This window comes from Homarus americanus, unplaced genomic scaffold (assembly GCF_018991925.1).
Source record: "Homarus americanus isolate GMGI-L3 unplaced genomic scaffold, GMGI_Hamer_2.0 scaffold45562, whole genome shotgun sequence".
In the NCBI taxonomy this organism is placed as follows: Eukaryota; Metazoa; Arthropoda; class Malacostraca; order Decapoda; family Nephropidae; genus Homarus; species Homarus americanus.
In genome coordinates, this window is record NW_024744839.1 from 13,648,506 (window position 1) to 13,662,175 (window position 13,670).

At 42.8% G+C, this 13,670-nt stretch overlaps 1 protein-coding gene across 1 annotated transcript in view; it reads right to left on the reverse strand.

The window, feature by feature from the left end:
- LOC121878191 (serine/threonine-protein kinase DCLK1-like) overlaps window positions 1–13,670 on the reverse strand; it is a 245,687-nt gene that overhangs the window by 75,799 nt on the left and 156,218 nt on the right. The window contains exon 8 of the mRNA XM_042384235.1: window positions 11,436–11,582. Within this exon, the coding sequence (XP_042240169.1) occupies window positions 11,436–11,582 (147 nt within the window). The remainder of the gene's footprint in view (window positions 1–11,435; window positions 11,583–13,670) is intronic.

The following is a 13,670-nucleotide window of genomic DNA, read 5'->3' on the forward strand; positions in this document are numbered from 1 at the left end:
CTTCTGTGGGTACACCCTCTCAGGCAAGGGCATCTCGGCTGATCCTGGAAAGGTCAGCGCGATCTGGGACTTCCCAACTCCTGCCAACCTGACCGACCTCCGCTCGTTCATGGGCCTGGTAAACCAGTTGGCTGAGTTCACCCCCGACATCGCCGCTGCAGCACAGCCTCTACGCCCCCTGATGAGCCCCAAGAGAACATTCACCTGGACAGCTGACCATGATGAGGCGTTCCGTCGCGTCAAGACAGCTCTCCTTAGCCCACCTGTTCTCGCTTCCTTCGACCCGGCCCTGCCAGTTGTCCTCCAGACTGATGCCTCTCGCCTCTACAGGATTGGATACGCTCTGCTACAGGACCACGGCAATGGACGCCTTCGTCTGGTTCAGTGTGGCTCTCGGTTTCTCACTGACGCCGAGACTCGCTACACCACCATCGAACTGGAGCTGTTAGCCGCCATCTGGGCCATGTCCAAATGTAGGTTGTATCTGATCGGCCTACAACACTTCAACCTCATGACGGATCATCGGCCACTCATCCCGATCCTGAACCACTACTCCTTGGATGCGGTCGAGAATCCCCGCCTCCAACGCCTTAAGGAGAAGATCTCGCTCCTACCTCTTCACAGCTGTGTGGCGTGCTGGCAAGCTGCTCTGCATCCCTGATGCTTTGTCACGAGCCCCAGTCAGCCACCCCACACCAGAGGATGAGATCGCATGTGCTGATGCTAATGCACACCTCAGGACCGTAGTGACCGTGAACGCCGTCATCTCAGAAGAGTCTCCACCGCAGGATGCCGACAGGACTCTTCAGGAACTCCGAGCCGCGGCAAGAGTGGACCCTTCGTACATCCGCCTACTGAACTGCGTGACCTCGGGATTTCCCTCCAACCGGTACGACTTACACAGCTCTTTACTCCCATACTGGAAGATGCGGGACGACCTCTATGCTGATGGCGACCTTGTCTTGTATGGAGCAAGAGTTGTGGTTCCTGCCACCCTCCGCCGCCGCACCCTAGCCCACCTGCACGACAGCCACAGGGGTGTGGAAACTACGAAGTGCCGGGCGAGACAAGCTGTTTTTTGGCCAGGCATCGACTCCGACATCGCTAGTTCCATTCAAGTCTGCGAGCCATGCCAGGTGCTGCAGCCTAGTCAGCAGCAGGAACCCCTCATGAACAACGACAACCCTACGAGGCCCTTTGAGTCCGTCTCTGCGGATATCTTCGTTGTGGCGGGAAAGTCCTTTCTCGTCATCGCCGACCGGCTCTCAGGGTGGCCTGTTGTCGTTCCCTGCGGAGGCAACACTACTGCCTCTCATACAGTACGTATGTTCTGTCGCTACTTCCGGGAAGTTGGTGTCCCTCTCCGCCTGAGGACTGACGGCGGGCCCCAGTTCACCAGCAACGACTTCCGGGACTGCATGGAGCGATGGGGAGTTCATCATGTGGTGTCCTCGCCACATTATCCCCAGTCCAATGGACATGCCGAGGCTGCTGTAAAGTCCGTCAAGCATCTCATCCTCAAGACTGCACCCTCAGGCAACATTGACTGTGAGAAGTTTGACCGGGGTTTATTGGAATTGCGGAATACCCCCAACTTCACAGGTCGCTCCCCAGCACAGATGTTATACGGCCACCCACTACGGTCATGTGTCCCTGCCCATCCTGAGTCCTTCTCGAGGGAGTGGCAGGCCAAGACCGAGGACTGCGATCGTCGTGCAGCCGCCCGTGCTGACCAGGTAAAGGCACAGTACGATCAGCACGCCCGACCCCTTCCCAGGTTGAGTATCGGGCAAACAGTTCGGGTTCAAGACCCGACGTCTCACCGCTGGGACAAGGTCGGGGTTGTCATGGGCTGCGGCAAGACCAGGGATTACGAGGTCCGTCTCCCTAGTGGTCGGATATGGTGACGGAATCGCCGCTTCCTTCGTTCAGTACCGTCCCCTAGTGGTGAACCCCTCCCCCACATCCCTGTGAACCCTTGCTTGGACAAGAAAAGTAAGTCCTCATTCAGTGACCCCCCAGTTTTCCAACGTCACTCTCAAAGGCTCCTGGAAAAAGAGTCCGCTCGAGATTGCACTACGAGCGTGAGGGGGAGGGAGGTGTAGATATATGAGACGAATATGGCTGTAATATGTAACTCTGTACTATTTACCATTATTGATTCAGGTCTCTGTATTATATGTTTTATAATCACACTCCCTTTTGTCACTAAGCGTTAGTTCAGACTTTGGGCACATGCGCACTGTACGCGCATGCGCAGATAGAGATACCCAGAGAGATTCCAAGACAGGACGCTGTTTACCCCTGTCTTAACTCCTTTTTGTGTTTGTACCAGAAATAGAACCTACGGACTTGACATCAGTGTGTTTCCTTTACCCCTGAGTGTAAGGACCACCTGAGTATCACACAATAACTTTGCACATGGGCAGCACAGATAAGATGGTCGTTTATGCACTGGGATCTAGGCAGCAGTGCAATCTGGTCCTGTCTGTGCGACTGGACAGCCCTTTTGAGGAGCCATTCTGCTCTCCCCACATGGGGATAGGGCATAGCCTACCTAAAAACTCAACCTGACTGGGCAACCGCACCCAGTAAGGTCATCCTTATGCAGTCGAAAACACAGTAAAAATCACAGATCCAAACAAAAACATGTCTGGACCCTTCTGGACACTGACACAAATGAGCATCCTGAAAAAAGAAATGCCCTTGCGGCAAAAGAGTTGGCTAGGTATAATATCGACTTAGCAGCCATCAGTAAGTCCCAGCTCCCAGATGAGCGCCAACTCACATAACAGGAGTCTGGCTATACCCTCTTCTGGAAGGGTAAGTCTGCTATGGAGAGAAACCGCATTTATGGAGTTGGCTTTGCCATCCGCCAACGCACCTACACAGGCTAACTGAAATGCCTATTGAAATCACTCACGTCATGCCCCAACAGTGGATGCAGAGGATGACATCAAGGAGGCTTTTTACGCTGACCTTGAGAGAGTGTTAACCTCTATCCCCAAAGAAGACAGGGTTGTGCTCCTTGGCAACTTCAATGCCAGAGTTGGCATGGAACCATAGGGAGAAATGGACTAGGCAAGTGTAATGCCAACGGCCTCACTATCACCAATACCTTGTTTAGGCAGGCCGACAAGTTCAAGGGTTCATGGCAACACCCATGATCCAAACACTGGCATCTCATTGACTACATCATCGTCAGAGAAAAAGATCGCACAGATGTCTTCATCACCCAAGCAATGCATGGCTCAGACCACTGTGAGTTTTGCTGCAATTTGTGACACTGATCATCAGCTCATCAGAGCCAAGCTCTCACTTCACGTCTCCCCAAAATGGCAAAGGCAACAAGCATCCAGAAGAGGTTTTTAACACTGAGCGTCTGGAGGATCCAGCGGTAGCACATGCTTTCAGAGAGCAGCTTGAACATGGGCTGATAAACAACCTGATAACAAACAACCCAAATCCCAGTGCCGAATGGGGTATTCTCGACACTGACATGACAAAAACCTGCATAGACACCCTCGGCCAGATCAAAAGAATACACCAGGACTTGTTTGATGAAAATAACGTGGAAATCAATGTACTCATAGATGATAAACGTGCTGCTTTAACTGAAGGGCTGAACAACCCTCAGTCTAGAACCAAAGCTGATACTTTCTGTAAGAAGAAAATGGCGACCCAGTGCAAACTTCACAATCTAAAGAAAGTCTGGTTTAAAAATAAAACATGTGGAACACTTACGCCTGTATTATTAAACAACAATTTCCCTTGAAGAGGGGCGTTTTGTTTCAACCCGAGTTTTAAACCAAGTGAGTCCTGAGGGACACCTTAGTACTGTATTTAACGTGGTGGTGTGGCGGTAAAATTAACTAATTCCAATAAAATTAATTTATAATATTGGAATTAGTTAATTTTACCTCCACACCACCCCATTAAGTACTGTACTGCGATGTCCCTGAGGATTCATTTAGCTTAAAACTCGGGTTGAAACACGACGACCCTCTTCAAGGGAATATGGTGTTGATTAAAATGGGAGAAAGACTCAGATCAGCACAAGATGCACAAATTTTTCACTGCCACTAAAATATTTTATGGGCCAATCACTCATGGCAATGCCCACCCCTCTGCTATCTGAAGGGAACTTCATAATTAAAGACGAAGAAGGCCTTCAGCTTTGCAAAGAGCACTACCATTCACTGCTCAACTGAAACATCGATGTGGTTGTCCTGACTAACCAGCAGGTCCTTTAGCATCTAGAACTGACCCACCTCAACTATCCTCCATCCCTGGATGAGGTAGCTACTGCCATTAAACAGATGAAAAATAACAAAGCCTCAGGGCCTGATGGAATCCCAGCCGAGGTGTATAAAGCAGAAGGACCTCTGCTTACCAGCTGTCTCCACTCTCTCCCGGAGAATATATGGGAAAAGAAGGAAATCCCCCAAGCTCTTAAAAATGCCTCCATCATCAATATTCATAAGAACAAGGGAGACCGGTCAGACTGTAGCAACTGCCGTGGGATCTCGCTGCTGTCCGTAGCTAGCAAGATTATCGCCCAAGTTCTCCTAAACAGACTTCTTCCTGGGGCAGAAAATTTCCTCCCAGAATCTCACTGTGGCTTTAGACTATCACGTGGCACCACTGACATGATCTTTGCTGCCGGCCAGATACAAGAAAAGGGTCGAGAACAGCATCGTGATCCTATACATGGCCTTCATCGACCTAATCAACAGGGAAGCCCTCTGGTGGACCCTCAGCGGTTTTGGCTGCCAACCATAATTCATCGCCATTGTGAGGCAACTCCACAATGACATAAACGGCAGTGTCCTGCACAATGGCAACCAGTCTGCAGTCTAAGTTCTTCCCCATCCAAATGGGGGTAAAACAAGGATGTGGACTGGCACCAATTCTCTTTTCCATTTTCTTGGCTGCCTTCCTTATTCGTGCCAGTGCCAATTTAGCCGGCGGGGTGTACATCAAAATACCGGATGAGGGTTCTTTTCAACATAAGTCAACTCTAATCAGGAACAAAGGTGTCAGAAGCTTCCATTACTGAACTTCAGTAGGCAGACGACCTCACCCTTGTCGCTCACAATGAACAATGGAGCATCGAGGCTACCATTATTCATTAACAACTACGCTGTACTGGCCATGTTGCCCACATGGACGACAGCAGACTGCCAAAGCAGCTACTTTACAGCACCTAACGAACAGTAAATGTAACGCTGGCAGGCAACTGAAAATGTATAAGGATAGTCTTAAGAAAAACATGAAAATGTGCCAAATCGACCCCCTCACCTGGGAGATGATTACTCCACACAGTAATGCTTGGAAGAGCTGGAAAGACACTGCTGCTCCTCCTGCACTAGATGTCGCCCCCTACATGTGCAACATCTGTGAACGACCCTGCCATTCCCATATCGGCCCTTTTAGTCACCTCAGAACTCATTTCATTGTATCATAGTTGGAAGATCATCATGCTCAATTCCAAGTGACAGCAAAGTAGTAGTAGTACAGTAGTGCACTAAGGTAGTAAAAGTTGCTATTCGCAGTTTTGCTTGTTCACGCCATTCCTTGGAACCAAACCCCCGCGAATAACAAAGTTTTACTGTAATTTGATTATCCAATTTTACTACACAGCTTTTAGTTTTGTTACATCTATCCTTACACCCAAGGAGGAAGGTGGCACTCTAGACCATTCACTTGACATCTATTAGGAAACAGGATTTTAGAACCATTCTCTCATTCACAGTGAGGACTATGTAAATGGTCCTGTTATTAAAAATTAAACAAAACCTGATTGGTGTTGGCAATTGATGAAAAGCAGATAGAGCAGCCAAGTGGACTAGAAGGAAACATAATTTAATTAATCTCAGCAAGACAAAAAATGGGAGATGAAAGCTTTCTCTGTGAACCAAGTTCCATTTTTGCAAAAAATTATTTAAGAGACATTTTTGTCAGGGAAGGCCACTGAAAATGTGAATCCTGTTAGGTCACGTGCCCTTTATACAGTATACAATGCATTCTGGCAATGTAATCTTAATGACCAGTGTGGTCATTCTTATAAATAACTGGCCATAAGGCTGGGAAATAATGTATTTAGACCTAATTCTGCATTTCATCCTTTACAGGAATTTACTCCTTGGATTTGATCCATCCTGGGTGGGTAGGTTCAGAGTACTCGTGAGCTATGATAGGCCACTACTATCAAGTGACTGCATTAATGATACAGTCGGCCCTTAACATATGCGGGGGTTAGGTAACAGAGATACCCGTGAATGTTAAAAATCTGTGTACTATTGCTGCCCTCCCCCCCCCTAAAAAAAACGACTGACCCCCCATGTCCTTATTTACCGTATATACCTGTGTGTAGTTCGAGTTTTCAAGACAAAATTATTTGGCAAAAAATTGGGGGTCGACCTCTAAACGGGTAATAGTTTCGTTAGGTTGAAAAATATTTACCAGTAACTACCAGTAAACAATGGAAACAACGCACCAACGCATCACCAGCTGTGAGTGTCGGTACAGCTGCCAGGGAAGATCTCTTGCGTCATCATAGCAAGCCCAAAGTAGCCAAATCCATGGTATGGTAGCACAGGACGATGTAAAACATAAAGTATTCATTTTTTAAAGTTTATTTATAGATACTGTACATAAATTTTTGTTCATTATATTTGAAACATCAATCTTTGTTCATTAAATTTGAAACAAAAGAAAACTACGATGCCGTATTTTCATTAAAATATTATATCACAAGTATATTTTACCTTAACTGTGACTGAATGAATATATTCTCAGAAATAAATATGGAAATGTAATATTTTGGCTGAAATGACGTTCATATTACAGTGGAAAGTGGGATAAATTCATGACGAAAACAATGACTTTCTCTTTCTTTCGTTGTTCAAAAGATTTTAACGTAATCGCTTTTCGAATGGTTTTCAGTTAAAAAACTGTTGTACTGTATTACAATAATATTCTATCCTATCATTAGCCTCATAATCCCACAACTGAAAACCATTTGAAAAGCGATTACAGTAACATCTTTTGAACGAAAGAAAGCGAAAGTCATTGTTTCGTCACAATTTTATCCCACTTTCCACTGTAATACATACGTCATTTCAGCAAAAATATTACATTTCCATATTCTCAGAAATAAATACAGTCAACCCTCACTTTACGCGGTCCCACATTCCGCGTTTCCACGTTTACGCGGTGCCCTGCCGGAACCCAGGATGCTCACATTCCGCGGTGCGTGTACCCCTTTATGTGGAGAGCGGCTGGCAAGCCGCGCCATTTTTGGATCCAAACCTCCCGCCATCCGCCATGTTGTGTAAGCAGTGCGAACATGGTGCGCACAAGGTCGCCCAGTCATCAAAACATTACCAGTTCTTCACCCGCCACCCACCACAGCCGGCCCAAGTCATTGATAGTGATAATTATGGTGAGGATATGGACTTATATGGACTTTGGGGGGTTTGACAAAGAGGCCCTGCAAGCCTCTGTGGTGGATAGTGATACAAGTGATACAGGTGAGGGCCAATAATCTGCCCTCTGCCTCGGAACCAACCGCCCATCCCCGTGTGCCCAGCCATCTTTTCTACTAATGTAAGTGTTAAAAAACCTAATATTATTGATATTTCTCTTAATTATTAATTGTGTGTGCAGAACATCATAAAGTTAAGATAATATTTGTACTACAACATAGTTGTGTGTCATCAAAAAGTGGAGTTTGGGGGTCGGCCCGGTCTCTATTTCAATTAATCCCATATGTTATGTTATTTACTTTACGCGTTTCTCACTTTCCACGGTACCCTGTGGGTTACATTAACCGCGTAAAGTGAGGGTTGACTGTAGTAGTTTTGTTGAAACGTAATGTACAGTATTTAATATTAAAATGCAAAAAGAGCTATAAAAACAATTACAGTGACCCCTCCATTAACGAACTCATTCCGTTCCAGAAGGTCGTTCGTTAACCGAAAAGTTCGTTAACCGAAACCATTGTTTCAATGGGTTTTTGGGTAATTGGTTCCAGCTCACCGAAAATTTCCTAAATTCAACAAAAATGGTAGAAAAGTTCACTTACTTTGAGGTGTGTATGTAGAAGGCTCCTGGATGATGATGATGATGATGATGGGATTTAGAATGGGGTGGAGGAGAAGGAAGAAGAGAAGGCATTGGGGTGGAAGAGAAGTCACCCCATGGCGCCATTTCACCCATAAAATTTTAGCTCTCTGGTGTAATTCAAGATTATTTTCTTTAAATCAACACTGCACTGCATTATATATTGTCAATATGTAAAATATATTTCAAAATGACCAATAATTTGCTTGGAAACACAGAAAAAAAGCGGTTAGTTGAAGAGTCTCAAGCAAGATGTTACCTCCAGTGAAAACAGAGAGAGGCTAACTCCTGTTTGCTGTGTTAAGAGGCTGGATGCCGCACATTAAACTAGTCACTTTACCTTCAATTATGTTCAATAATTGTTAAAATGACTAAAAAATTAAATATTAAACTTTTAAAATTATTGAATAGTATAAACTTCTTGATATTTACTAAAATAGTAAGGAATTTAAGCCCTAGAACCGATTAATGTATTGACGGACTGATACTAAAGCTGGTTGCCCGGTCAGTGCAAGCGAAAACATGTTGAGGTCGGTTCGTAAGAACTTCATTAACCGAATTTTTTTCGTTAACTGAATTGAAGATCCTTATAGAAGGCAGTTCGTTAATCGAAATTACGTTAACCGAGGCGTTCGTTAAACGAGGGGTCACTGTAATATTGTACACCCATAATGTACTGGCTGGCATCTCCACTCGTCCCTGCCCGCCAGTCACTACTCCTCCCCGCTCTATCCCTCCGCCTCCTCCACATCGTCACTACTGTTGTATTACAATAATATTCTATCCTAATTCACTTGAATAAATACTACGATACCATATTTCTGGATATTTTCATTAAAATCCATCAAAATCATTTTCCTTGTCATCGTCTTCAGCACCAAAAAGCTCCTCCCAGTCTTCTCCTTGAACAGGGCTAGAGGGTACATGTTTTTCTAATCGTTTTCAGTTAAAAAACTGTTACATCACATGTATATTTTACCTAAACTGCACCTGAATGAATATATTCTCAGAAATAAAGAGTAGTTTTGCTGAAACGTGATGTATTTCAATGTAAAATAGGATAAAATACATGACGAAAACAAAAGACTTTACTTAACCTTCCGATGTTCAAGAGATGTTACTCATTTTTTTAATAGTTTTCGGTTAAAATACTGTTATATTATAAGGATATTATATTCATACTGTGCTTAATATACTACATTCACGGAAATGTAATATTTTTGCTGAAATGACGTACGCATTACAGTGGAAAGTGGGATAAAATCCTGATGAAAACAATGACTTTCGCTTTCTTTCGTTCAAAAGATGTTACCGTAATCCCTTTTCGAATCGTTTTCAGTTAAAAAACTGTTGCATCACAAGTGAATTAGGATAAAATATTATTGTAATACAACAGTTTTTTAACTGAAAACCATTCGAAAAGCGATTACGGTAACATGTTTTGAACGGAAGAAAGCGAAAGTCATTGCTTTCATCCCTTTTCACTGTAATACGTACGTCATTTCAGCAAAAATATTACATTTCCATATTCTCAGAAACAAATAGTAGTTTTGCTGAAACGTAATGTATTTCAATGTAAATTAGGATAAACTACATGAAAACAAAAGACTTTACCTAACCTTCCGATGTTCAAGATATGTTACTCGTTTTTTTAATAGTTTTCGGTTAAAATACTGTTATATTAGTGATATTCTATTCATACTGTGCTTGATATAATACATTCACGGAAATGTAATATTTTTGCAACTACAATGCTGATGTCAACACAAGCGTGGTCACAGCGAGACTGACTGAGTGAGGGAGAGCTATGCGTGTGTGAGGTAACGGGAGCGGGCGGTGTGCAGTGTTCGGTGCCGCGTGCGATTTGAATGGTGCATGGCGCGCAATTTGAATGTACTTCAATTACTTCAATGTACAGAATATTCCTCCGGCGGGGCAATCCACGTATTTGCGAATCCGTGAATGCTAAATCCGCGTACGTGAAGGGCCGACTGTACAGTATTCTCGTCCTGCCAACTCAGAATATGGAACGCATCACTCACTTCATTTGGCATCTGGTGAACTACAGGTCAGTAACATGAAATCCACTAATCCTCCACAGCTCCATACGAGTGGAAAATACCAGATTTTGCTGTAACACACAGCTTAATTAATGAGATGTCTCGCATGCCCGTATCATATTGATTATATTTTTTTTTAAATATATTTATTTAACCAAACTTTTAGATAAAATATTCGGGATAATTCTAGAACAGAAATGGAGTTTCTAACTTAATTAGAATGCATTTACAGACTCTGGTATCAACATTTCTTACGTTTTTTTTTCATAAAGGAATGGAGTCACCATCATTATATGATGCTGAAATATATTAGTTAAGGATCTTTTATTGGAAATGTCTTGTAGAGAATTTATTCAGGATCATTATGGTATCAAATTCATCTCTCTAACACAATTAGAACAGATGCAGTGACTAAAAGTTAAGAGTTTTTTGCTAGCTGTAAATATTTTCACTCTTGCCTGCACTCTAGATGTAATGGGATTGTGTTTTTGCATGCAAGATGAGATCATGAGATGTATAGTTTAGAGTCAAGGTGAGATGCACAGTTTGGAGTTCAGATGAGATGCATAGTTTGGAGTCGAGATGAGATGCATAGTCGAGATGAGATGCATAGAGTCGAGATGCATAGATCGAGATTAGATGCATAATTTGGAGTCGAAATGAGAGGCATAATTTAGAGTCGACATGAGATGCACAGTTGACAGTCAAGATGGGATGTGTAGTATAGACTCTTGGAAAACTTTCCCCAGCTCCCAGAAATATTCTGGGAATGTGGACTAGTGTCTGTCTGTGCAAGATGCGCTGCTTAGATTCTCGGAAACTTTTCCCAATACTATAACTGGAAATATTCCTGGGATGTAGGATTTTTCCGTGTTTGAGAGAGCGGTCTCATTACCCGGAATACCACTGTAATAAAAAAGATCCAAAACCCTGCTGCTAGCTTTTAATATTGTATGGATAAAAAGTTGGCAGTCAATTTTGCAGTGGTGCATTTTCATGAGAAAAAAAAAAGAGTTCAACTGAACTCCCCCCTTTGATCTGCCATAGATTCAGAAACACCTAAACAACAGCATTTCTTCTCAAAACTCCTGAAAATAGTCTAATTTTGTGAATCTCCTGTCGATGCTGAATTAACTCGGTGTTCCCTATTTAACAGAGCATTGCACTGCTCAATACTATAACCTTCTCTCACCCCCCAAAAATAACATTGCAAAAATTATGCAAATTAAAATCACAGTTCAGACTCACCTTCAACCCATAACCAGATTCATTTAGAATTTCTGGAGCAACATATGTAGGTGTACCACATACTGTGTATAATGGTTCGGTCACCTCCACAGCCAAGCCAAAGTCTCCCAGCTTCAGGCTCTTACTACCTTCACTCCGCTCCACCACCTGAAAAGTAATATCATACTCTTTTTACTGGAAATTTCATTTTTTTTTTTTTAACACATCAATATATTTTCAAATGTACAACAGGTCTCACATTATCTACCTTCCACAATATCGGTACACTACAAAAATTTTCATGTTTTTCACACTAATGAAGACCTTCGAGCATGTCCGCACAACACAAACTGGTGCTCACTGACAGCCACAAGTAAAGAACAATGACATTATGCACCATTTTTTTTTACTATTACTTGAACTATATCAAGATGTGTACTCATAAGCAGCATGTAGTCCTCTATGATTGCATGGGCCTCCTACCTGCTCAGCTATTTCATTACATGTAGAGTAGCTAAAACAACGATCTGTGCATACTTTGTGGGAAACAATATCAGACCATGGACAATAAATTTTGGTATATGAGGGCAGTTACTAGTCATACGTAAAATTTCGGAGCATATCAACCCCCCACCTGCACAGATAGTTGTTTTGGCTACTGTACAGGTACATGAAAGTGATCATAAAGGAGAGTGGAGTGTACTGTACTTGCAATCATTTATGTCATCAGATACATGCTCATCTCTTACAAGTCCTTGGCAACCAATATAATAAACTTTATAATATAAAATTAGAGTTAATTTTACTGTGTGTGACAGTGGAAACACAATTTTTTCAATTTAGACACCTTTACTAAAATAGTGATTTTTCTTTTTACTCATGAGATGGGAACATTAGGTTTTAAGTGAAATAATTGTATTCTATTCTCTGTCATTGTGCCAAAGAATAATAAAGGTTTATGTCACCTACTATTTAACATTATAATTTTCTTTCAGAGTACTGTACATATCTGTCATCTATCAGTCCTCATCAATACAGATATTGCAGGTTCTATTATATTTCCTCAACAGATTGTTAACTCTCCTTTCTCATGTCAAAAATGTAATTAATTCTCTTGGAGGATATGTAAAAATTTCCTTAATTGCTGTACAGTAATACCTCGGTTTATGCGGGTTTCGTTTACGCGTTTTGTCATTTACGCGGTACGCTGCCAGAACCGGAATGCCCAATTTACACGGTGCATTTACTCATATACGTGGAGAGAGGCTGGTGGTCCTGCCATGCCACCAATCTTGGATTCAAACCTTGATTTTTTCTAACCTAACCTAACCTTACATAAGTGTTAAACCTTGATTTTTCTTTTACCTGGTACAGTATATTATTCTCTTATTGCTATTTCTCTTCTATATTATGTGTGTGTGCATACCATCATAAAGTTATGGCTACTATTTTTATTACAACGTAGGTATTGTGTCTGAAAAAGTGGAGTCTGGGGGTCGGCCCAGTCTCTATTTCAATTAATCCCATATGTTCTGTCATTCCATTTACGCGTTTCTCTTTTTACGCGCTACTCCGCGAGTTCAATTGACCGCGTAAATCGGGGTATTACTGTATTTATAAAGTACCTGTATGGCTGCATATGATGAAATCACATAAGATATTCATTGCGCATCACAATGGCCGGATTAATTTAAAATCCACTTAGCAGGAGACATAAAATATAGGTAACCCTCTCTTTATGAACAATTGAGATGCAAAAATTTCCTTATACAAATTTCATAAATTAACAACTCCTTTTTATTTAACGAAAGCTAATCTCACTTATACGAATTTTGGTCCAGGCAAAATTTCAAATCACGCCCCCCAGGGAGTCAGCTGGGGCACTTTGGGGCAACCATATTCGAGAGATGAGCAGAGACGTATTCGTGCTCACTGATCATAACCCCCTCCTCTTGCATCTCCCTCCAGCCCGTGCTTTTCATTCCACCATTTCCCACCCTTTGTGGTGAGCCCTGATTGACCCCCCCACCCTCTTAAGGTAATTGCTCATGCCATTCAGTTCATTTGTTTGAATCACAGTTGACGGTGGTGGAGTGCTTTTTTTACATGTCACTACCCACTACCTCCTGGCTCTCTCCCTAGCAGGCCAATGTGTGAACTCTGTTATGGTTATTATTCAACTCACAAATTCGGGTAGCTAGAGTACTATCTTTGTTAGCCGGAATCCCTCAAACCTGGAACTGTCTGATAGCTGGA